The sequence below is a fragment of the Euleptes europaea genome, chromosome 11, assembly GCF_029931775.1.
Source record: "Euleptes europaea isolate rEulEur1 chromosome 11, rEulEur1.hap1, whole genome shotgun sequence".
Classification (NCBI taxonomy): domain Eukaryota; kingdom Metazoa; phylum Chordata; class Lepidosauria; order Squamata; family Sphaerodactylidae; genus Euleptes; species Euleptes europaea.
The window spans coordinates 18,147,101-18,173,122 of record NC_079322.1 but is presented as its reverse complement, the minus strand read 5'-3'; the positions used below and the strand labels follow the sequence as shown (position 1 = coordinate 18,173,122).

The following is a 26,022-nucleotide window of genomic DNA, read 5'->3' as shown; positions in this document are numbered from 1 at the left end:
TGACAGAAGAAACTGTAAATAAACCTCTACAAATTATTGCTCTGTGTCTCATCAAACCTGTTTTATACAAGAGGAATATGGGTATTGTTGCTTGTCTTTAAACCAATGGAATAATAAAGCGGTCTAAGGAATTTTTACCTAGTGTAACAGAAAGTTAATTCATGTTAATTTCACGTTAATTTAGACCAAGCTTGAGAGGGTGTGAATGAGCAATCGGACAGTTTGCCAAATACAGACAGACCATTTAAGAGATCATCAATGCAATCCTCCGCAGATCTTCCACTCTAAATCCACTGATTTAACTGGGTTTAGACTGGAGTAAATCTGCATAAGAACAGACTTGTTTTGGAACGTACATGCTTGGTGCTGTTTGAAAGTGAAGGGTTAGCTCCCCGTGCTGACCTAGGGACCCACTACCAATTCTTATTCCATGCTAGGAAATAAATACATTTGTGCTCGGTCAGCTGTGAATCTGGAGCCGTTGAGAGCATATTTCTCAAGCAAAAAAACAACTACTTTTTTTTCTTACCTTGTCATCTTTTTAAGGTTTCAAAAAAGATTTCAAATATGTTGGTCTGTTTTCAACCCTAGAACATTTCTCTTAAATTATATACTACTTTTTAAAACAGGGCCATCCTAAGCAGGACTTTTCAGAATCCTACTCAAGCCAGTTCAGTGGCGCTTACTCCCAGGAAAGCATTTTTAGGCTGGCACCGTGACCCCTGCAAATAAACCTGCAGATAGGGTTGCCAACCTCCAGGTACTAGCTGGAGATCTGCTATTACAACTGATCTCCAGCCGATAGAGATCAGTTCCCCTGGAGAAAATGGCCGCTTTGGCAATTGGACTCTATGGCATTGAAGTCCCTCCCCTCCCCAAACCCCACCCCCCCTGAGGCTCCACCCCAAAGCCTCCCATCGGTGGCAAAGAGGGACCTGGCAACCTACCTGCAGATGATATTAGGCATGCCCATGATCGACATTGCTGGCATCAAAAGAAGAAAACAGCTGTGGGAAAGCATCTTTGGCTACATAGATCCTTGGAGTTTCAAACTAGGATTTGGGAGAGCCAGGTTCAGATCCCCACTCTGCCATAGAAGCTCGCTGGGTGACCTTGAGCCAATCACACTCTCAGCCTAACCTACCTCGCAGGGTTGTTGTGAGGATAAAAAATGGAGGAGAAAAGTCACTTTGGATTCCCATTAGCATGCAGAAAGTCCCAGGTTCAATCCCAGGCATCTCTAGCTAAAAGATCTGGGTAGCAACTTGTGTGAATGATCTCTATGAGGCTCCTGAGAGCCAATCAGAGCAGACAGTACTGATCCTGATTGACCAATGGTCTGACTCAGTATAACCTATGTGCGTTCAATAGGGTTGCCAACCTCCAGGTACTAGCTAGAGATCTCCCGCTTTTACAACTGCTCTCCAACGGATAGAGATCAATTTACCTGAAGAAAATGGCCGCTTTGGCAATTGGACTCTATGGCATTGATGTCCCTCCCCCTCCAAACCATGCCCTCCTCAGGCTCCGCCCCAAAATCTCCAGGTATTTCCCAACCCGGAGCTGGCAACCCTAGCGTACAACATGGCAAAGAATTAAATCATACAGTTCTCCACCTGCATTCTTGAAGTGGTATAGTCACCGGGGAGACTATACCACATGCCTTCCCAGAAACTGTGGCTTGGCTGCAGCTTGATCCCACAAGCAGCCCTGGTAGTTCAGTCCTCCTTCTTAAATGGGTTTAAGACTCTTGAATGGACACGCCCTTAAACCCTGAGCCCAGAGCTTCAGGCAGCTGGATACACGTGCGCTTTGTGGGGCACTGCAATCGGATCAGCTTCTGAGCACATGCGCGTCGGACGGGGCTGGCTGCGCATTCAGAGCTTATTAAAATGACATTGATTTATGGACGCCAGCCAGTTTCCACACGCCATGGGTACAATTGCGGTGCTAAGTTACGCCATCCGGCATTCATATTCCCCGTTGCTAGTGATCCCTGTAATAAATATAAAAAGGCATAGCCTGTGAAGTGTAGCTCGGGCAGGCGAGAAATGGTAGTTGGTCCAGGGTCTCTGCACGGATATGCATGACTTAAATAGTATAATACAATTTCATTGTCACGTACAGTGCTTGTAAATTGTGTTGCCAAGTGCTTTGTTAAAAGAGTCCACTTATAAACCAAAAGAAGGGGAGGGGAGGAAAAGAAGTCCAGTTAACTGTGAAGGATTTGAGCAGGCAACAAGCTAGGACTGTTTCCACATTTTAAGCAACCCTGTGTTTTTACCTAGGACTCGAAACTTTGCTTTGTTGAGAGAACAATGAGCACTTTTGGTGTTTTGCAAATCTGTCTGCCCAGAGGATGTCTTTTTATTATTATTTTTAAGCCATTATGGTTATGGGCAAAAAATGGGGAACGATAATTCGCAAAATTAAGTTTCCATAAATTTAAACCCACGCATGTAATTAGCAACCTCCTAGGATCTGCAGCAAGTGTAAACATGTAGGGTAATCATGTAGTGTAATCATACAGAAAACCAACATTTTGCAACAGACTGGTGACTTCAAGATGGAAACCTGACTCCAGACGGTGTTATGGTGCAGGAATAATGAATGGTGGTTTGCATTCTTGGCTTGGAGGGAGTGTGCAAACCAGGGTTTAGTAATATCAAGCTGGGATTTGCACTAAAACAGAAGACATTAACTGATGAGGTGGGGTCCAAATAAGAACATAAGAAAAGCCATGCCAGATCAGACCAAGGCCCATCAAGTCCAGCAGTCTGTTCACACAGGGGCCAACCAGGTGCCTCCAGGAAGCCCCCAAACAAGACTACTGCAGCACCATCCTTCCTAGGATACTGGAGAGAATGCATCATGACTAGTATTCATTTTGACTAGTAGCCATGGATAGCTCTATCCTCCATGAACATGTCCACTCCCCTCTTAAAGCCTTCCAAGTTAGCAGCCCTCACCACATCCAGGGGCAGGGAGTTCCACAATTTAACCATGCATTGTTTGAAGAAATACTACCTTTTATGTGTTTTGAATCTCTCACCCTCCAGCTTCAGCAGATGACCCTGCGTTCTAGTAGCATGAGAGAGGGAGAAAAGCTTCTCCCTGTCCACTCCATGCATGATAATGAGCATAGACAGAGAATCAGCTCATTATTTAGTGTTAGATCTGAACCATGTCATGGTTTCTCCTGGTTTCAGTAGCAATAAGATACCGTCTTTTTCTGTGTATAAGACGACCCTTTTTTCGGGGGGGAAAATGGGGGGTCGTCTTATACACAGAAGGTCGCTGTCTTCCCTGTCCATCAGCTGACAGGCGGGGAAGAGAGCGGAAGGGGAAGACCCGGTCACCCTGGCCGGCCAGCGACCGGCCTTCCCATGGTCCTCACTCTCTTCCCCGCCGGTATTTTCCCCATGTATAAGACGACCCCGGATTTCTTAATTTTAACGTCAAAAAAATAGGGGTCTTATACATATGGGCGTCTTATAGACGGAAAAATACGGTGGCTGTTTTATGGACTAGTAAATAATAAAGTCAGTTCCTTGCCCTGCCGGGTCCATGTAATCCATAATGGTGGTCCTTTGTCATTTTTGTCGTCGTCCCCCCACCCGCTAATTTTGAGTGAGCGCCGCCTTCATCTGAGCAAAGCCTTCTGAAATTGCTGCCCGGCAAATGGGTCAGATCGACATGCACGTTCCCTGTTTGAGCCCCCCACCTTGGGGAATAAATAGGCTTGTCCTCAGTCCCAAACTGAGGAGCAGGAGGGGGGAAATGGCCACAGAATAGTCTCCGTAGCGGGGTTGCCAACCTCCAGGTACTGTAAATAGAGCAAAAAAGCTTGAGCTGTGATAGTCTATTGACAAAAAATCAATACAATTTGAGCCTAAGCTAGAATGGCAAAGATCAGGTTTATGGCATTAACAGGCATGTGATATTGTAAATAGGGTTGCCAACCTCCAGGTACTGGAGAACCAAAACAGCACAGAAACAATATAAGAAATGCTTAATTTTATAAGTGAGTAAAGTGCAAAAGTGACAATAAATATATACAATATTATACAACAAGATACAGGTAAGTAATATATCTCAATCCAGCATGTCAAGGACTTGGAAACCTCTCAAGTCCATTTGGATGTAAGTCCAATAAATCCAGTCGTTATATAGGAAGAATATTTCCTTTATGGGGAACAGTTGTATGTCTTTTCAGACTATATTTCAGTACGCTGGAAATCAAACAACATTTGCAAAGCCACAATACAGGATGACAGGACGTGTTGTCTAGATCATAATCAGTCACGTTTCGCATATGGCTTCGTCAGCTACATGTATCCAAAATGTACAATTTCAAAGCACCTCAGTAGGTAACATCTCTTTAGGGACCACCAACAGTGTCTATTCAGGTCTCCATTAGGACAGATGCTGAAGTGGGACCTGGCAACCCTCCTCTATAGTGATGCTCTAGCTATTTCCCCATGTCTCTATGGTCTTTGATGGTGGAAAGCGCTGCCAAATCGCAGCCGACTTATGGTGACCCAATAGGGTTTTCATGGCAAGAGACTAACAGAGGTGGTTTGCCAGTGCCTTCCTCCTTGTAGCGACCCTGGACTTCCTTGGTGGTCTCCCATCCATGTCCTAACCTGGGCTGACCCCCTGCTTCGCTTCTGAGATCTGACGAGATCAGGCTGTCCTGGGCCATCCAGGTCAGGGTCTCTATAGTTTTTACCGTATGGAAATTCTCACAGCATCACCCAAGCATGACGCCACATCCTCCCCAAACTCTACCCTTCTCAAAATCTGGCATTTGCCGAGGCAGTGCTGGCAACCCAATCAGGAAGGCACCCACTAGGGTTGCCAACCTCCAGGTGGTGGCTGGAGATCTCCTGCTATTCCAACTGATCTCCAGCCGATAGAGATCAGTTCACCTGGAGAAAATGGCCGCTTTGGCCATTGGACTCTATGGCATTGAAGTCCCTCCCCTTCCCCAAACCCCGCCCTCCTCAGGCTCCACCCCCAAAACCTCCCGCCAGTGGCGAAGAGGGAACTGGCAACCTTGGCTCCCATACTCTTATCATTCAGCAGAATGTGCCAGGCAGAAATGTCCTGGAGGCTGCCATATAATGGGGTGGTTCAAGAGGGAACTTCTACAAGGGAATAGGATCGGGCAGCCCATTCCTGAAGGGGGGTGGTGGACGCGCGGCGGCAGGAGCAGCGCAGGCGCGGCACCTCCACGGAGGCTTCACGGCTGCCAAAACTAAAATAAAAGGCATTCTGAAGTGTTAAAAGGGAAACTGTTCCCATTGAAAAGAGAGAGGCTACGCCACCAAAAAAGGTGGCATGGCCACGCCACAGCTCAAGGGGGCATTCCTGGGTTGAAAGGGGTTAGGAAGCTGCCTAAAGGCAGCTCTGCCCCCAGGTACACACACACGCCCCGCCAGCGGCCGCTGCCTCTTCCAGGATTTTGCTCCTGGCGCAGCTCCACGGTTCCCAGGCGCCGCCGTGTGTGCCACCTGGGACGGCGTAAGTGCCCATTATCCCGGGATATATGGGCACTTACGCCGGCACAAGATCACGCCAGCTGCACAAGATCACGCCAGCTACAAGATCAGCCCCCACCCCCTGTTCAGGATTGCGCTCTTAGTCTATCACACTGATCCTTACAGGTATCACCTTGCTTTGACTTTGTCTTCTGCCTTTGCAGTCCAGTTTTGTCACTGTTTATGGTCTGTCATGCCCTAGACAGGTTTTTTGGCACTGTTTTCTGATGTGGCAGCCCTGGTCCTACAATCAATACAAAGGACAAACCTGTGCTGATATAATGTGTATGCTACTCAAATGACAGCACGGTGGCTCTGAAAATACCAACGTGTACTCTATGCAAGCTGCTTATACATTACGCAGAACATATTTACTATACATGAAAGGGCAAGTGAAATTATATACTGAACACAACACTGTTACAGTAAGGCAGTGGTTCTCAACTTTTTTTGCTCCATTCCCCCCTTTCACCATTGTTCAGAATATAATCCCCCCCCAAAAACAAACTACAATTTTACAGATTGTACATAATCTACAGGACACCACACTTTGCTGAATAGTGGTCCCAATTCCCCCCCCCCCGAAACCCTAAAATTCCCCCCTTGTTGAGAACCCATGCAATACGGGATACATATATACATAAAAATCAAGAAAATCAACCAGTGATGTGACCAAAAGTGAAAAATACATGGTGTTATAGTCCACTGGTGATAATGCTGCTCAAAAGGAAAACTCCAAAGTAGCAGTAGTTGTAATATTTCCAAACAGTTAAACACAGGAGACCTTGCTGAGAAGTGGGAAGAATCGCAGGTACGTGTTTTCCGGATCTAAGTACGCGTTTCGAAAAGATGATTTCTTCCGCCTGCATCTACGGAGCTTATTGTTCATACGGCGTGCGACCGCAAAGGTTCAATTCGCAGCAGACGCTTGCCCGATTGGTCCTACTGCATTATTTATTAGGAGAAAAGAGCCAGAGCCCAGCAGCACCTTAAAGACTAACAAAAATATTTTCTGGCAGGGTAGGAGCTTTCGTGAGCCGCGGCTCACGAAAGCTCCTACCCTGCCAGAAAATATTTTTGTTAAGTCTACTACTGCAGACAGACTAAGACGGACACCCACTGTGCATTATTTATTGGGTGTCTTACGCTGTCTGATGGCACTGTTTTAATATTTTGCAATCTTCCCTGGGCCTCAGTGAGAAAGGCACTCTATATATAACTCAGGGAACAGGATGCAGAGGCAAGCCACTCTCCATGGGCCTCTTCAAATTGGAAGAGGTAGGGCCTGCAATTCTTTTATATAACTTCTGGCTTGTTTGGGACGCATCGGGCAGATTGAGGATTGAGGCACTGTCGGGGTGGTTGACCCGATGCCAGTCTTGCGGCCCCAAACAAGCTGCCCGACCTACCCACTGACGGGCACCGTCCAAATTAGGGTTGCCAGCTCTGGGTTGAGAAATACCTGGAGATTTTAGGGGTGGTGCCTGAGGAGGGTGGGGTTTGCAGAGGGGAGGGACTTCAGTATAATGCCATAGAGACCACCTTCTAAAGTGGCAATTTTCTCGGGTGAAGTGATCTCTGTCGCATGGAGCTCATATGTATTAGCAGGAGATCCCTTGTGGAACGGTTACATTTGCAATGACTTCTGTTTATTCTAACTATATCCTCTATAGCACTGGTTCCCAACCAGGGGTCCATGGACCCCCAAGGGTCCGCGAGAACTAAATTAAGGTCCACGAAACAAAGTTATAAACCCATAATAAATTAATATTTTCAATTAAAAGTTCTCTATTATAAAATATATATATTCAACTATAATTCTAAGTTTAATGTTTAACTAACAGTTATGATTAAAGTTTATTTTCAAATTCCTGGAATTTTTATTTTGAACCTTGGGGTCCCTGCACCGAACAAAAAAGTCCTAGTGGTCCCTGGTCAAAAAAAGGTTGGGAACCACTGCTCTATAGATTTTAAGTCATATGGACTATTGCAATTGCCAATGGATATAGTTATAAGATTTATCCCTAAGGGGAAGAAATGAATTTTTGAATTTTGTGTATACCTTTTGAACTGCATGAATTGAATGGAACAGATGAAGAATGAAACGACCGTTTTCCTTTCATAATAGTCTTTTACACATTTGCTGAGTTCTTGTGACCTACTGTTGGAATCTTCTTGGATCTATGTACCCTTATGGACTATTGAAGAAAATATATTTATACATACCTTTGTGGATTATTGAAATACTATTGTATATAGTTGTATGTTTGTCCTTTTCCACTATTGTATGCATTGATTACATTTTGATGTTTCACTCATTTGTGTTGTATTAATTATAGCCTAAGATTCCTGCACCACCTGAGGGTTGGCAAGCCTAGTCCAAATAGGTGTTGCTGCTCTTACGGAGGAACCGTATAACTTTCAGCTGTTTGTGAGCGGCTGCTTTGGGGACTGTAATTCATGTGACTGACTCAAGGCCGGCCGTACCAGTCACTTGTTACAAAATAATCTGTCTCTGAGGACGCTGCCACTTTGAGACGGGGGAAACGCCACCCCGCCCATGCGCCACATGAACAGATGGCATAAATTAAATCAGAATAATTGTGTTATGCACTCTGGGAAACAGTGATCAGAAATACACATTGTGCAAGGGCCACAAATAGGAACAATTAAAGGAGAGTTTAATTGGCGGTGGCTGGAGATCTCCCGCTATTACAACTGATCTCCAGCCGATAACGATCAGTTCACCTGGAGAAAGTGGCCATTGGACTCTATGGCGTTGAAGTCTCTCCCATCTCCAGACCCCACCCTCCTCAGGCTCCGCCCCCAAAATCTCCAGGTATTTCCCAAGCCAGAGCTGGCAACCCTATATATTGACCAAAGCAATCCTATAATAGGCCTTTCTAGCCAAATTGAAAGAAGACCGTTCCGGTTTGCAAGGCATAGCTTGATGGGGGGTTGGTTCATTTGGAGAACTAACAAGGAGAAATAAAAGGACTGCACCAGTCACAGGAGGGCCATGTTGCAAAATAAGGTAAAAATATATTTTATTACTCAGTTAACATTCCCAAAATTTCTTACGCGTTTCGGCATGAGGCTTCTTCAGGGGAATCTGTTAGTCTTGCAGTGATTTTTCCAAAAAGAGTACAAGACCAGTAGGGAATTTTGAGAATTTTAACTGAGTAATAAAATGTATGTTAACATCTTTTGCATCCTCATCCTTGGCCTTATTTTTTTTTTATCTCACTTCGAGAAGTGCAGTCAGTCTGCAATCTGTGGAGCTTTATCTGTTGTGTTTTGTGCATACATTTTTTCCATGGAATTGCCCCCTTCTCTCGTTTATTTGTATGGCTGGCTACCACATGCCTTTCTTTTCTTGGCTGACTTGCAGCAATAGCTCAGAATGTTAAAAAACATCCAAACTGCTCAGGGCAAAGATGTCAACTGACAACCCGTGCAGCCTGCCTGGAATCCCCCTCCGTCCATATTAGCTCAGCTGGGCAGGGGAAAATGCTTCCCATAACTCTTTGGAATATATCTGTGCTTTTGGCAGGAAGCAAAGGGCAAAGGCATGGTTGCTGGCAAGGCGAAGGAGTAGAAGGCTAGTAAGGAAAACCAGAATATAGAGAATAAAAGGGACCCTGCAGAGTGCCTGAAAAAACAGGCTGGGAACCTGGAGCCTGAGCGAACAAGTGGAGGAAGCAGATGCCTGGCAGAAGAAAGTACTGATTTATGTAAAGCAGTGGTTCCCAACCTTTTTTTGACCAGGGACCACTAGGACTTTTTTGTTCGGCGCAGGGACCCCAAGGTTCAAAATAAAAATTCTGAGAATTTGAAAATAAACTTTAATCATAACTGTTAGTTAAACATTAAACTTAGAATTATAGTTGAATATATATATTTTATAATAGAGAACTTTTAATTGAAAATATTAATTTATGATGGGTTTATAACTTTGTTTCACGGACCTTAATTTAGTTCTTGCGGACCCCTGGGGGTCCACGGACCCCTGGTTGGGAACCAGTGATGTAAAGGGAACCCCAAGAAGTTTTAAAGGGGGAAATCATACTCATCCTGTGGACAGGAGAAACTGTAGGCGTAGGGTTGCCAGCTCCAGGTTGGGAAATACCTGGAGATTTTGGGGGTGGAGTCTGAGGAGGGTGGGGTTTGGAGAGGGGAGTAGGGTTGCCAACCTCCAGGTACTAGCTGGAGATCTCCTGCTATTACAACTAGAGTTGCCAGCTCTGGGATGGGAAATACCTGGAGAGTTTTGGGGCGGAGCCTGAAGAGGGCGGGGTTTGGGGAGGAGAGGGACTTCAATGCCATACAGTCCAGTTGCCAACGGGGCCATTTTCTCCAGGGGAACTGATCTCTATCATCTGGAGCACTGGTTCCCAACCAGGGGTCCATGGACCCCCAGGGGTCCGCGAGAACTAAATTAAGGTCCGCGAAACAAAGTTATAAACCCATAATAAATTAATATTTTCGATTAAAAGTTCTCTATTATAAAAATATATATTCAAATATTCTTCTAAGTTTAATGTTTAACTAACAGTTATGATTAAAGTTTATTTTCAAATTCTCTGCATTTTTATTTTGAACCTTGGGGTCCCTGCACCGAACAAAAAAGTCCTAGTGGTCCCTGGTCAAAAAAAGGTTGGGAACCACTGATCTGGAGATCAGTTGGCAACCCTAATTACAGCTGATATGTTCAAAAAGGATTCCAAATACTTTGCCAAAGGTTCTAAGATCGACGCAATTCCTGCCACGATTGGTCTGCCTAAAAGAGGTCGGGTTGGTTTGTGGATCTTGAGTAAAATGTGCAATCTTGGAATTTTAGGGAACTGGTTGTAAAGATACTCTGCAGTTTCCTTAGAAATCTGCTCCAAGGGTGACGCCTCATTAATTACGGTCCGGATGATAAACTGTATGTCATCCGTTGGGTCATTTGTGAGACGCCGGTAAAATGCTGTGTTACTTAACTGCCGTCGCACCTCGTAATCATAGTCATTTTTAGACAAAATCACAATTGCCCCGCCCTTGTCCACTTGTTTAATCACTGTTTCAGGGCGTTTGGCTAACTTACAAAGCGTCTCCCAATCTTCCTTTGAGGTGTTATTTCTTTTGTGCATTTCATGCCATTCTAAAGTGGCAATATCACGATTTACAATCTCCTGAAAAGTTGCAATGAAATGATTGGAAGATGAGGGGATGAATTTAGATTTTGGTTCAAACCTCATAATAGGTAATTCAACATTATCACCACCAAATTTCTCCTTGAGTTTTAATGTGCCTACCAATTTAAAGATGTCCATCTTCGTTTGTAAAGGGGAGTAAGAGGGTGTGGGGACAAAGCCCAAACCATATTGCAATATTTTAGATTCTTGTGGGGTGAGTAGATAGTTTGACAAGTTAACCACTATCTCCTCTCCTTTCCACCCCCTCGTCTCCGAAAAGGACAAGAATTGCCACACCCTCTAACATATCTTGAACGCAAGTTATAATCCCTATCAGACGTGCAACTGGATAAACTGGATGATTCACTGTCGTATTCTCTTTGTCTGCCTCTATTGGAACTTCTAAAAGTAGAGGCATTACTACTGAAATCATTATACCAAGGATAAACTACATCTTGGCTATAATCATTTGAATCCCTCTCATATTTCTTTGTTTTATATGATTTTATGTTGTCTTGGTATGCCTTTAATTCCAATTCCATTTGTTTTTGGGGGTTTTTTTGTTATCAAAGGCTGCAGTTGACATAGAGGGTTTTAATTCCCCTTTCCATTTTTGTACATCATTAATCATTTCAACCTCATGATTTCTTAGACAAGAATCACACCGACGAAGACTTGTCATTCTGTGTATTATGGCGTTTTAATAGACAGAATTATGATAAATCAGATGTGGATCTCATACTAAGACGCCAAGAATCTAAATATATTCATTTGTTTGACACTTTATATCCAAAAGGATTGAATACCTCGATGGATTTGGCATGCTATTTGTAATAAGGCTTGTGTATCAGCTGTCTCTTTAATTGGTATCAGATCTCTTTCAATGCAATATGTAACTGTCTCTTTAATGTTTGACTTTTACATGTGACTGCACCACTTAAAATTAGGTGTAGCACCTCTTGGAAATTGCCAGCGCATAGGCTTGTTAATAACAGCCAGCGTGTGAGTATGATTCTCTGTTTTCTTCCTCTTATGTTTTTGCCAAGTTGCTAGAATGTATTTGTTAATTATGAATTTTGTATTATGAATTATTTTATGATATAGTGGTCCCTGAGGAAGGCTTCTACAGCCGAAACAGAAAGATTACCGGGCTTCTGTTGAATTACTACTCTCAAGAAGCATACCTCTAGAAGAAAGGGAGGTGCTGTACCCCCTTTAATGGACTTACTTCTAACGCTGTTACTTGATTGTAAAAAGGCATAGCCTTATTTTTGGTGTTGTATATTGAAGGCTATAACCAGTATCAGTTGTTTTTGTCTATATAGTATTAGTGGTGGTTATGAAATTAAATACCACTACAATTTTGAAAAATTATGGTACTCCTTTTGAACATTTGTATATTTATATATAGCTTTTGTAGGACCTTTTGTGTACATTTTGTCTTGTATTGTCTCTGTATCTATGTAGTAGCTCATAAACATTTTTGCACTTTGTTTAAATCATTCTCGCTCCTGTACTGATTTCCAAATCTCCCGATACCTGTACAGTGGTGTCTATTTTTTCTCCCACCACCTGGAGGCTTGGAACCCTGTGTAGGCAGGAGGCACAGCCAAATTAGGGAAGGTCATGGGGCAGGGAGGTCAACTCTGCTGCCGTGTGTGTTTCCTCCATTTCCACTATTGATCAAATTAAGCAGAAGTCGTTTGCTTCCAAGTCTCTGGGATGACCTGTAATGGATGCTTTCTGGCTGCTAAACTTCCATGGTTCCATAGGAAATTTGCCTTGGCGTTCCAGTATCAGGGGGGTTATGGAACAGGACTGTCAGATTTTAAGTCATTTCCCAGCTTACACATTTTTCCATATTGTTCCACAGAGGCGCTGTTATCTTGGGGTTGGTGGTTCAAGGAAGATGGGCCATACCGCTAAAGTTCTCTGTATGAGTGAATCCCTGTCTCTGTTAACTGTGCAGCCCACTCCTCTGTAAGGTTGCTTAGAAGTCCTGCTAACTTCAGTAGGGCTTAGTCCTTAGTAACTGAGCTTAGGACCTAGGGTTGCCAGTCCCGGGTTGGGAAATACCTGGAGATTTTGGGAGGTTCTGCAACAGGACCATACAACTGATCTCCAGGTGACGGAAATCAATTCACCTGGAGGAAATGGCTGCCGTGGCAATTGAATGGGAGATCCCCAAGGAATACCAGGGTTGTTTTGCAGAGGAAGGCACAGGCAAACCACTTCTGGGCGTCTCTTGCCTTGAAAACCCACCCTCAGGCTCCAGCCCCCAAATCTCCAGGTATTTCCCAATCCAGAGCTGGCAACTGTACTTATCCTTAAAGAATTTGTCTAAACTCTACTGTAATCTGAAAGGATAACTAAAGATATTCCTTCATTGTTCATGGTGATTAGGGTTGCCAGGTCCCTCTTAATAGCCGGTGGGAGATTTTAGGGGCAGAGCCTGAGGAGGGTAGTGTTTGGGGAGGGACTTCAATGCCATAGAGTCCAATTGCAAAAGAGGCAATTTTCTCCAGATGAATTGATCTCTGTCGGCTGGAGATCAGCTGTAATAGCAGGAGATCTCCAGCTGGTACCTGGAGGTTGGCAACCCTAATGGTGATCCATATAAACCGGTGTGTGTGTGTGTGCGTGTGTGCGCCATGAGACAAATTGTGCCTTAATTATCAGGGCTTGCAGGTAGCCACATTAGTCCAAAGCGAAATCCCCAAATAAAACCCATGAAATTGCATTTGTTGGCCTATGTAAGCGTTGGAGAATCTAAGGGCTCCCTCTGGTGGCTGATGTGGCACACAGCAAATATCTTTGGATTCAATATGGACTTCCTTTTAAGTCATGCAACCATTGGCCTTGCCCCGACCTGGATGGCCCAGGCTAGCCTGATCTCGTCAGATCTCAGAAACTAAGCAGGGTCAGCCCTGGTGAAGCCTAAGGAAGGCAGGGTTTGGGGAGGGGAGGGACTTCAGTGGAGTATAATGCCATAAAGTCAACCTTCCAAAGTGGGTTTTTTCTCCAGGGGAACTGATCTCTATCACCTGCAGATCAGCTGTAATAGGGGGAGATCTCCAGCCATCACCTATGCATATTTACTCAGAAGTAAGTCCCGCTGTGCTCAATAGGGCTTGCTAGTTCTGGGGGTCCCCTACTGAGCCTCTGAGCTGAGGCCCTGGGCATCTGCCCCAAAGTCAGGTCCTGATAGCCCCAGAGGCAGGATGACACTAACTATTATCTAGACCCATTTCAGTCCAGTTCTCTCCGAACTCTCAGCCCCACCTACCTCACAAGGTGTCTGTTGTGGGGAGGGGAGGGAGGGTGATTGTAAGCTGCTTTGAGACTCCTTTTGGTAGAGAAAATCAGGGTATAAATCAGCTCTTCTTCATTCTTTTGCTCCCTTTGGACTCCCTCGTTCCCTACCTTCTCTCTTCTGCCATTTCTAACAGGGTGGCCATATGGGCTGCAGAAAAAACTACCCTGTCCCTTTCATAGAGGCTTAACGGGATGTTATTTACCTGGCGATGTTATTTATCTCCATGTCATGAAAAGCTTCCACTGTGCATTTCCACACACACAAGGATACATTAAAGACACAGGACATCCCCCCTCCTTCAGGCCTGTTGGCAACCCTATGATCTAGAGAAACGGAATATTACAGAGGGTGAATAGAGCCATTTCCTTAAGGGGTCATTTATCTCCTTGTATGTACATGAGGCTGTTTTGCCGCAAGCTGGGCATCTGCACCCAGCATGTGGCATAAATCTCCGTATCACTTAGCAGGGTAAGACTGGCTTCTAAGACAGACCTGAGAAAGGAAGGGGCATGCAGGAAACCTTTGTGTCTGACAATCCTGCTGGGTGGCAAGGAGTCTCGAATGGACTGAAGGGGTGTGGCTCTATCCAAAGTGAGACCTATGGGTCATGAGTGCACATTCTGCAGCAATGTAAAAGCCATGGCAGAAAAGAGTCATGTTCCTGACATCTCTCCTGTTTCTTCCCTTGCGTGCAGGCTTGGCGATGTTTGGGACTGTGGTCGTCGGGGTTGGGATTGCTGGATCGGTGCGGATCAGAGACTTGCTGAATCCTTTGCCTTCCAGTCCTGCAGAGCAGCTTAAACTTGTGGGCTTTGTATCTAGGTAAGACAGGCTTCATCCCAGAAGTTCAACAAGCGTTTTTTAATATCGTCTAGTTTGGAGAATTCCAGCATTAGCTCAACTGGCTGATTAAAGTGCCTGCTTGAATGCTTCATGTAGCCCCGTGGTGCAGAGTGGTTAGCTGCAGTACTTCAGTCAGAGCTCTGCTCCCGACCTGAGTTCGATCCCAACAGAAGTTGGGTTCAGGTAGCCGGATCAAGGTGGACTCAGGCCATTTATGCAGGGCTGTTTCCCTCACAGTCAACCCGCCGACTGCTCCTGTGCTTCGTTTTGACTACACGTGCCTTTCCCGACCATCAAAGGTCGCCTCGCTCTCTCCACGCGTTTCTGTGTGTTTTGCCTGCGTTTTCCGAATTCTCACTAAAACAGCATCTGGAAAACACAGGCAAAATGCGTGGACGCATGTGGGGAGAGCAAGGTGACCTCTGATGGTCAAGAAAGGCATGCATAATCAAAACGAAGCACCGGAGCAGTCGGCATAAATGACCCACGTCTTCCATCCTTCCGAGGTTGGTAAAACGAGGACCCAGCTTGCTGAGGGTAAAGTGTAGTTGACTGGGGAAGGCACTGGCAAACCACCCCGTAAACACTCTTCCTAGTAAGCATCTTGATGTGGCGTCACTCCATGTGTCAGTAATGACCCGGTGCTTGCACAGGGGGCTATCTTTACCTTTATTAATGCTTTGCCATGTTGAACACACCTTGACGTGGATAGCCCAGGTGAGCCTGATCTCATCAGATGTAAGAAGCTAAGTGGGGTTGGCCCTGGTCAGTCCTTGGATGGGAGACCCCCAAAGAATGCCAGGGTTGAATGCAAAGGCAAACCACTTCCGAACGTGTCTTGCCTTGAAAACCCCACAGGATCCCCATAAACTGTCTGTGACTTGACAGCACTTCCCACCACACCATTCCATCTAGGAGCCAAGGTTTGAACTGCAGAAGTGCGCTGGGCGAGAAAGCCGGAGCCCAGAGGCGTACGGTTCCATATTTTGTGCCAACCTAGCAAAAAGCAAACAATATGACTATCGAGCAGTCAGTCTCTTGCTCCTGAATTCCTCACTCCACCCACAGAACAACGTTCTCTTGTAAATGTGTTTCATCTGTTTCCTATGGAAAAATATCTCAAGCAAAATTTACTAACTCCTTTGCTTTTTGCTAAACCTAGGAGATCGCTAAGCAATGTTCACAACGTCGATCAAATCAGCTTACAAGAAGCTCTCGACAGCAAGGAGATCCACGCTGCTGTCATCAGCACCGATAACAGAAACCATGAGGAGAGCATTCGGTATCACCTCTTAGTTTCCCTTCGCGTTAGAGTGTTGCTAGAGTGTGCATGCGGTCTCCAACATTCCAGCGAATATCTTATTTTTATTTTATTTACTGTGTTATACCCTCCTGCTCTACCCAATGGGGACAAGGCCGCTTACATCATTCTCCTCTTTCCCATTTGGTTCTCACAACAATCCTGTGAGGTAGGTTGGGCTTAGAGTATGTGACTGGCCCAAGGGCATCCAGTGCACGCTTCCATGGAAGGGTGGGGGTTGGAACCTGGGTCTCCAGTGTGGTGTAGTGGTTAAGAAGGGTGGACTCTAATCTGGAGAACCGGGTTTGATTCCCCACTCCTCCACATGAAGCCTGCTGGGTGATCCTGGGCTAGTCATAGTTCTCTCCAAACTCTCTCAGCCCCACCTACACCTTACAGGGTGTCTGTTGTGGGAAGGGGAAGGGAAGATGGTTGTAAGCCGGTTTGAGACTCCTTTCGGTAGAGAAAATTGGGGTATAAAACAACTCTTCTTCCTCCTCCTCTTCTTCCTCCTCTTCTTCTTCTTCTCCCAGATCCTAGTCGGCTACACTACATCTGAAACACTTAGAACAAAAGCAGATACCCAACTGCAAAAGACACGACTCCCTCATCAATTGTTATGGTGCATTTAAATTGTCCCTTTCTTCTGCTTCCAGAAACATGGAAGCTTGAACTTACTCTGATCACCATTTCTGTATATTTCACCTAACACCCCCCCCCCCGCCTGCCCGAAATACGTGCGTGTGCCTTTCTCAATTTGTTGAGGAGCTTATATTTCTTGGGCACTAGAATATCAAATGTGAAATGGTCCTTAGTGCCTAAAACCATGCCCTACTTTCAGCTAAAGGCATTCTGAATTGTAAACCAATTGGAAAATTGTGTACCATAATGACTGTGCACACAATATGCTGGGGACTGTAGTTTTTGGAGAGCTGCTAAGAATCATTTGGGATCCCCCATCTTTGAGCTCTGAGCACTTCAAAAGAAAGGCAAGGAATAAATGTGATATGTATCCACTTCTCTCCTGTAAGGATGTTCCTGGAGGCTGGAAAACACGTCCTTGTGGAGTACCCGATGGCATTATCCGCAAAGGCAGCACATAAGCTCGGGGAGATGGCAGAGCAGAAAGGTAATCCGCTTAAAATCAAATTTATGGTTAGTTTTTTTTAAAGGGGGGGTTGCTACCCTGGTTTTGCTTCTATGTCGTTTGAAGTGCCTACCTCAAGGCATCACAGATGCCTTCATGTTGTGCTATTTGGGTGGAAAAGAGAATTTTGACAGGTATTGCTGCTTCTACCACTGCAGCACTGAGATGGGAGATGCTGTACCTGCCCAAGTACTTTTTAAAATAACTCTTTATTTTAAGTTTCGTTTAAAATAACAACAACAACAAAAATACAACAGCAGTAGGTTAAACATCCTTCTACAGTTGAGATATATTCCAATACTTGGTCTATTATATGTCGGAGCTTTTTACAGAAATCATACTATTTGTTGTTTTCGCTTAGCAGGACTTAATAAATGCAAATTCTACAATAGTTTCGTGGGCATTGTTTACTTCGTGATACCCCCTTCTCCACACATTCTAGAAAGGGTAGCCATAAAAGTTCGTAGAGTAAGAGAAGTTATTTGCTACTCTGCCCAAGTACTTTTTAGGGTTGCAACTATTAAAGGTACAGGTATCATAGAATCATAGACTTGGAAGGGACCACCAGGGTCCTGTCCCATACAATGTCATTAGGTAAAGGTCAAGGTAGTCCCCTGTGCAAGCACCGGGTCATTACTGACCCATTGAACACATGAAGCTGCCTTCTACTGAATCAGACCCTTGATCCATCAAATCAGTATTGTCTGCTCAGACCGGCAGCAGCTCTCCAGGGTCTCAGGCAGGGTCTCAGACAGGGGTCTTTCACATCGCCTACTTGCCTAGTCCTTTTACTGGAGGTGCCGGGGATTGAACCTGGGACCTTCTGCAGGCCAAGCAGATGCTCTACCATTGAGCCACAGCCCCTCCCCATGGGGTGACATCACATCCTGACGTTTACTAGGCAGACTAGACAGCATGGCATAGTGGTTAAGAGCGGTGGTTTGGAGCTATGGACTCTAATCTGGAGAACTGGGTTTGATTTCCCACTCCTACACATGAAGCCAGGTGGGTGACCTTAGGCTAGTCACACTCTCTCAGCCCCACCTACCTCACAGGGTGCCTGTTGTGGGGAGGGGAAGGGAAGACGATTGTAAGCCGGTTTGATTCTTCCTTAAGTGGTAGAAAAAGTCGACATATAAAAACCAACTCTTATTCTTCTTTACGGGGTGGTTTGCCAGTGCCTTCCCCAGTTGCCTACACTTTACCCCCAGCAAGCTGGGTACTCATTTTACCGACCTCGGAAGGACGGAAGGCTGAGTCAACCTTGAGCCGGGTACCTGAAACTGACTTCTTTCAGGATCGAACTCAGGTCATGAGCAGAGCTTCTGACCACAGTCCTGCAGCTTTCTACTCTGCACCACGGGGCTCTCTTGATGATGTCCTATCACCTTATTTCCATGGAATGGAAACCTGGAGCTTTCAAAATGGGATGAGGTGTGTGGCCAGGAGGGGCTGCAGATGGGGCCCCTCCCAGTCAGCTGGTGGCCCGGAAGGACTGAAAGGCAAAGGAACCCTATTCGTGAGGGGCCTGACGCCCACCAGCAAGCCTGGGCCGAAGAACCAGCATAGAGGAGGAAAGCTTTGGGGCGATTGTGGCCAGGGACTTCTGCAGTTGGGTGTGGCTGGTTGGCTGGGGCAGCTGCTGTTGGGGAAGATTGCATTCTCCTAGGGCTGCAAAGGGGGCAAGAATGCTGGGGAGGGGGCGTTCCCAGGCCAAGGGGGCAGGTCCATATGTTGGGTGGGCCAGAGGATCCTGGGGTGCTCAGAGTATGGATGGATGTGTGTGAGACAGACGGGTGTGGATGATGGAGTGAAGTAACTTCCCCAGGAGCCAAACGCTGAAGAAAAGTTGTTCACCACCCACCAACAGGCAAATGGCAACCCTAGCTACAAGGGGTTGCCTGAGGTTATATATATATATATCCCTGTAGTCCCAGGATGCCCTCAACTGGATAGCCCCAGGCTAGCCTGATCTCGTCATGTCTCAGAAGCTAAGCAGGGTCAGCCCTGGCAAGTATTTGGATGGGAGACCACCAAGGAATACCAGAGTCATGACGCAGAGGCAGGCAGTGGCAAACCACTTCTGAAGGTCTCTTGCCTTGAAAACCCCACCAGGTGTTGCCATAAGTCAGATGTGACTTGACAGCAAAAAAAAAAAGAAAGTCCCAGGGTAAGGAGGACCCCCTGATTAGTTTCCAGCGTGGTGTGGTGGTTAAGAGCGGCGGATTCTAATCTGGGGAACTGGGTTGGTTTCCCCACTCCTCCACATGAAGCCAGCTGGGTGACCTTGGGCTAGTCTCAGTTCTCTCCGAACTCTCTCAGCCTCACCTGCCTCACAAAGTGTCTGTTGTGGGGGAGGGGAAGGGAAAGAGATTGTACGCTGGTTTGGTTCTCTTTGAAAGGTAGAGAAAGTCAGCGTATCTTCTTCCCGCCAGCCCAGAAAGGTGGAGCAGGGGAAGACAGGTGGGAGGAGGAGGAGAAGGAGGCCATGGGTGAAGTAAGCCTTCATGAGCTTGCAATTTGGTCTTCGTGGCTTTAAGACTTGCAGTGGAAGAAAAAGTTCAGGACAGACACTGTCACTTACTCGTGCACTAGAGCGTGCATCAAAACTAAAGTCTGGCTCTCTGCGCTACCAGCTGCTCCTAAGTATTGCTCGTTTTTTCATCCTCCTTTGGCACACGGTGTAAATCCATTAAACATCTGATCTTGCTCCTCTTCAATGGCAGGTAAAGTTCTCCACGTGGAGCATATCGAACTCCTGACAGAGGAGTACAAGCAACTGAAGAAGGAGGTGGAGGGGAAGGAGCTTGTGAAGGGAACGCTGCACTTCACAGGTCAGTTGCTCAAGGGACCTTGCGCGACAGAAGGGATGGGCTGTCAGATTCATGGCCAGTGATTTCATTCATCCTGTTTGCTCCTGGAAGGAGTTAATAGCTAGTCCCTGATTACCTGGGTGTTCCTCTGTTCAGCCTGCATCGTAGGATTGTTGTGTTCCAGGTAAGAACTGGAGATCTCCTGGCATTACAACTTATCTTCAAACTATATAGAGCTGTTCCCATGGAGAAAATGGCTGCTTTGGAGGGTCAACCCTATGGCAGGATACCCTGCTGAGGTCCTCTCTTCCCCAAACCCCACCCTCTCCAGGCACCACCCCCAAAATCTCCAGGAATTTCTAACCCAGACATGGCAATCCTACTACTTCCTGAGGATGTTTCTATTGGGGGGGGGCTATGTATCAAAACTGCCTGTGGTGTAGCCACAGCGAGCCACCGTGGTGTAGTGGTTAAGAGCGGCGGACTCTAATCTGGAGAACCGGGTTGGTTTCCCCACTCCTACACATGAAGCCTGCTGGGTGACCTTGGGCTAGTCACAGCTCTCTCAGAACTCTCTCATCCCCACTTACCTCACCAAGGTGTCTGTTGTAGGGAGAGGAAAGGAAGAAGATTGTAAACCGATTTGATTCTCCTTAAAAGGGAAAGGAAGTTGGCATATAAAAACCGGTTCTTCTTCTTCTTTGGATGAACAAGCTAGGCTGTTTTATTCGGGGCTAAGGAGCTTATTATCATATTCATGGGCCCTTCTGTGTGATACATTTGGTAGGTAAAACCCAGCTAGCAGCTAGAGAGCTGAAAGAGAATCACAGAAGGCCTGCAGTTGAGTACTAGAGCTTGCACAAGTTTGCTATAAAGTCTTCGGCAAGCCACTGTTAAGACCTTTAATATGGTTTAGTATAAGGAGAATGATGAATCCTGTGGTTGAAGTTTGTCTGTAGAACAGGACATGAAACAATGGCTTGAAGTATGTGGCTTCGTCTGGACATAATATGAAACCATTCTTTATTTTCACTATGGTTTGCAAAACCAGCTCGCAGACAATCATTCAAATATTGGTTTGCTTTGACAAATGCCAGTTCCATCCCCTTTTCTCTTCCTCCGTCGTAACAAGGGAGTGTGTATACAACTGAATGTGCGAGATGTCCGTCACTTGGAACCATAGCATTGGCAACCCGGATCCCTGCTTCGTTTTTAGCATTTTAAAGGAGCTTTCTCCTATAATGTGATTATAGCAGAGCTGGGAAGCTGGTTTCAGAGAGTGAGACCCAATGGAGGTTGAAGAGTTAAATGTCCTCCCCTTTCTCTGGATAACCACGGGGCAAACTGAGGCTGCAAGATCTTGTACTTTGCATTTGATAGTTGAAAGGATATGCAGAAACTTTGTCTTGTCTGTTGGCACCCTAACTAACCATAGTTAGTTTACTAGCCTGTGTTTGGACAATCACACGGTTAACTTAATTAAAACCATGGCTTTGTGTGAGGCCTGGATTGAAACTGCGTGTGTGATCCATAGTTAGCATTATCCATGCTCAAGTGTTATATCTGCACCAAGCAAACCATGGTTAAATCAGTTTCTCCACCTGAGGTTACTAGGAGGCAAGCAGATATTGCTAATACACACATCCTCTAGTGGACAGGGTCTCTGCAAGGTCACTGTATGTTTTTTATTTTAACCAGGGTTAGCCAATGAGCAAACCATGGTTAATCGTTATATCTGCCCCCGGTCTACCTTTCATTCTTAAATGGAGAACTGTTATAAGGGCAAAGGCAGTAGAGATGGCAAAACATTTGGCAAATAAAAAGTTCTGTACCAGGAGGGGCAGCAGCTCTGCTTTTGATGAGATTATTTTAAAAAGGTAAGATGCCCTATTCGCTAACACTTGGCAGAGGAGCCTGTAGGCTAGATCTACATGTGCATCAAATTGAGACAGTAGAATGGCCTGCAGCTCTTCAAACTGCTGGTGGAAAATGACATTTGAATGCCCCCCAGTGTTAAAAAAAAAACTCCCTGCCAATTGCAGAGTAGCACATGGAGAACAAAGGTTCTAGAAGAAGAAGAAGAGTTGGTTTTTACATGCCAACTTTCTCCACGCTTAAGGAAGAATCAAACCGGCTTACAATCTCCTTCCCTTCCCCTCCCCACAACAGACACCCTGTGAGGTAGGTGGGGCTGAGAGAGCTCTAAGAGAACTGTGACCAGCCCAAGGTCATCCAGCTGGCTTCATGTGGAAGGGTGGGGAATCAAACCCGGTTCTCTAGGTTAGAGTCCACCGCTCCAAACCACCGCTCTTAACCACGCTGACTCTCTAGGTTAAGCCCATTGCCTACTCTGCAGGCTTTCTGCTTGCAGGGAATTTTAAAGAGACTGGGAATTGGATAACTCTTCCCCCTCCTGGCACTTCAGCATTGTACTACTTCCTTCTGCTGCGTGAGTAGAGCAGAACTCAGAAGTTCTTCTGGCCACCCAAAGATATTCCGAAAAACATTCTTCCCGCCACATATTATAACTCCTCTCTTTCTCATCCGTAAAAGGCGGTCCATTGGACGAAGAGCGTTCAGGGTTTCCAGCTTTCAGCGGGATCGCTCGCCTGACTTGGCTGGTTGACCTTTTTGGGGACCTCACTGTCATGTCTGCTGTGAGGGAAGAGGAAAAAGAGAGGAATTACTCCAGGATGACTGTGCACTTTCAGACGGCAAACAAGAGGTTGGTTGCCTTAAAGTTCTGGAATGTGCTGATCGACCGCATCTGTACAGCTTGTATGGGATCCTTCTAAAAAGATCTCCAGTGTTTCCACAGCAACCTACTGGGATCGTGTGCAGAGCTGTGTGTCTGTTAAAAAACATTAAAATTCTGTGCTTAGGCAATCCAAGTTGTACGCCAAAAAAAGCTGAATTCTGCAACCTGTATATATTATACAAACAGAGAAAAATTGCTTAGTTTCTCATTCTTGACACAGCGCGTGGTTGCTCTTTTACAAGATTTATTCTAGTTTCTCACATTGGGGAGGAGTTGATGTTCAAGTGCGCAGGCCAGGGCTAAAAGCCCCAAAGCTGCATGGGTTTAGAGGGGCTTTCAGAAGCCTTGCGGACGCTGAATGGCTCGCGGAATGATCGTCTCCTTGCTCGAAACTGGCAAGTGGGACGTGAGCCGAAACGGCAGGTCCTCAAACATCTCCACTGGCAAGAGTTCCTGGGCAAAACTACACATGGGTGCTCAGCTTAGGCGGGTACTGTTGGCCAGGAGGAAGTGGGTGGGCAAGAGGGAGTTTGGAAATGTTGGTCAGGGTGCCAACTCATTTTCTTTGGTAACGGGCAAATGTTTGACAAACTCTTTATAAGAGGTGAAGAACTACCAGTAGGTGGCACTAAGCAATGGCAGCAAACATCCAATGTACCCTTTTCGTTCTCGCTTCGGCAGCACATATACTAAAATAAATCAATGTACCCTTTATTCTGTGCATTTCAATCCACAATAAAAGATTTTACAGGGGTCGTCTTGAAAAAATGAGCTATTGCACACAGGTCCACATCGGGTTTTTTTCTCTTCCTAGAGAAGCAAGCCAATGTGGACTTTTCTTAGCCTATACAGATAGATCTGTTCAAACAGTTGGTGAACGCTTGGCTTACCCCTTTAGCATTTGGCCGACGTGGGAAATGACCGGTTCTGTGACTTGGCTCTGGGGCAGAAAGTTACATACGTAGTGTTCCAGGGCTATACTGTCACTGGGCCAGGATTCCCACCGGCTGAATTCCATCGACGTCAGTCGAGTTCACCAGCTGAGTTTTTGGCCTTCCTCTCCCCCGTTTGAGTATAGTTTTAAATGCCTGGCGGTGACAGAGCCTCGGATTCAGACCAGCTCAGCAGGGGTGTCTTTGATGTGACGGGGGGGGAGCATTTCTGGAGTCACCCTCCGCACTTCCAAGCATGGAATTAATTGCACGGAAGCATTTTGAACTTTGGGGGAAAGCTGATGGTTTTGTGCTCATGCCATGGTATCTCAAAGGGACAGGAAGGCATTCTGGTTGTCGCGCGGGGTTTGGTGCCCTGGCTCCCAGTTTCTGTCTGGTTTGGAATGGGAATGTTCTGTTGTTAGTCTTGTGTGTCCTCTCCCATGCCAAGCTGGCTAAGGTGACCAGATACTTTTAGTTACAGCTGTCTTCAGGATTCATTGCAGCTCAGTTCTTTACTCTTTGTGTGTTTTGCTGTTGTTTTTTGGACGCCAGCAGCACTTCAGTTTTGGCTCTGGTGTCATTAAACTCCCAGTTGCATTTAAAAGAAGGGGAGGATACCATATATATCAAGTGCCGTCAAGTCGCAGCCAACTTCTGGCAACCCCAGCAAGGAGCTTACTTCCTTGGGGGGGTCTTACTTCCGAGTACTGACCCAGATTAGCTTCTGAAATCTGACAAGATTGGGCTATACCTTTTCCTTTTGTTCCTTTTCTATCTGAGCCTTACAGCATGGTTCCACTGGGCAAGGTATGAAAAAGGGGGGTGGGTTGTAGGGCCTGGTGTGATCTCTATTGTATCTGTACTTATGCACAGAAGCAACAGAGGAAAAAGGAGGGTGGGGGTATCACAAGCAGCGTGGGTATAGGGCACACTCCCATATTGCTTCCTGCTGTGGTGGCGAATTTTTGCTCCCCTGTATGGAAGCAGCCTCAGTGAAGAAACCTGGACTAGCTGACCTGCCACGTTTCTTCCATCTCTGCTTTACCACGGTGTCTTATTAAAACACCTTTCTTTTGAATGAGTATTTTGGAACTTCATGGCCAATTATGCAGGGCCGTTTCCCCGCGATCACCCCCGTCGATTGCTCCGGTGCTTCATCTTGACTATGCATGCCTTTCCCGACTGTCAAGAGGTCGCTTTGTTCTCCCTGCGCATTTGCGTGAATATTGCCCGTGTTTTCCAGATGCTGTTTTAGCGAGAATCCGGAAAACACACGGGGAGAGCGAGGCGACCTCCAACGGTTGGGAAAGGCATTCATAATCGAAACGCAGCACCAGAGCAGTTGGCGGGGGGGACTGCGGGGAAACGTCTCTGCATAAAAGGCCCAAGTGTCTTCATCGTTTTTCTGAACTCTTTCCTTTTCTTTAAATGTAGGCCTCTGACTTGGATTGAAGAGAGGGCGCCGGGAATGAAACGTGATAAGACCATCAACTTCTGCTTCAAAAGCGGGTGCTTAGAACGCCTCCCTGAAGCCCCCCATGCGGCTGTTGGCCTCTTCATGCAAGATCTCATCCTCTTTGCCAAAAAACTCTTGGGCCAGGTTTCCAAAGAGAAACTGGCAGCAGAGAAGAGGCGGGTTCTGCGGTGCCTTGATCTGGCAGAGGAAATTCAAACACACTGTGAGCAGACACCCAAAATCTACTCTTGAAACCTTTGGGCTTTGCTATATAGAGCTACTGCTGCTTGCACTCCCCAAAAGGTTTTATCTTTACAGCACTCCTCTAATTGGTCAGACTTCATTAAAACCCGGAAGGGTTTTCAAACAAATTCAGGCCCGTCCAAGCATACAGTGTTTTTAAAACAGCCTGTGCTAGCCTTTATATTGTATAATGTTGTTTATCTGTTACACATTTCTAAATCTATTGTGAACGCTGATCTAAGATTAACCGAAAGTGACTCCGAGTTTTATAGGCTATCCTCCATTTACTTACTTTAATGATACTGTTCATACAGCCAATTCGTCCCTGAACAATGTCATACTAAGATCAAAATTTTAAAACGAACTATATATATAAACAGATACCTAAATAAACAATAAAAGAATTAGTATTTTTTTAACTTGATTGAGCTAACCTCCATTTAAGATAGAGTGCAGTGCAGACCTCAGAACACTCCTTGGGGTAACCCCCT

At 45.9% G+C, this 26,022-nt stretch overlaps 1 protein-coding gene across 1 annotated transcript in view; it reads left to right on the top strand.

Moving 5' to 3' along the window:
• The window catches only part of BLVRA (biliverdin reductase A), a 43,142-nt gene extending 17,602 nt beyond the window's left edge, over nt 1–25,540 (top strand). Inside the window, exons 2-7 of the mRNA XM_056857761.1 lie at nt 14,732–14,858; nt 16,042–16,161; nt 17,211–17,308; nt 20,053–20,160; nt 22,693–22,864; nt 25,267–25,540. Of these exons, the coding sequence (XP_056713739.1) occupies nt 14,740–14,858; nt 16,042–16,161; nt 17,211–17,308; nt 20,053–20,160; nt 22,693–22,864; nt 25,267–25,540 (891 nt within the window). The 5' untranslated portion in view covers nt 14,732–14,739. The remainder of the gene's footprint in view (nt 1–14,731; nt 14,859–16,041; nt 16,162–17,210; nt 17,309–20,052; nt 20,161–22,692; nt 22,865–25,266) is intronic.
• Nucleotides 25,541–26,022: the final 482 nt, after the last annotated feature.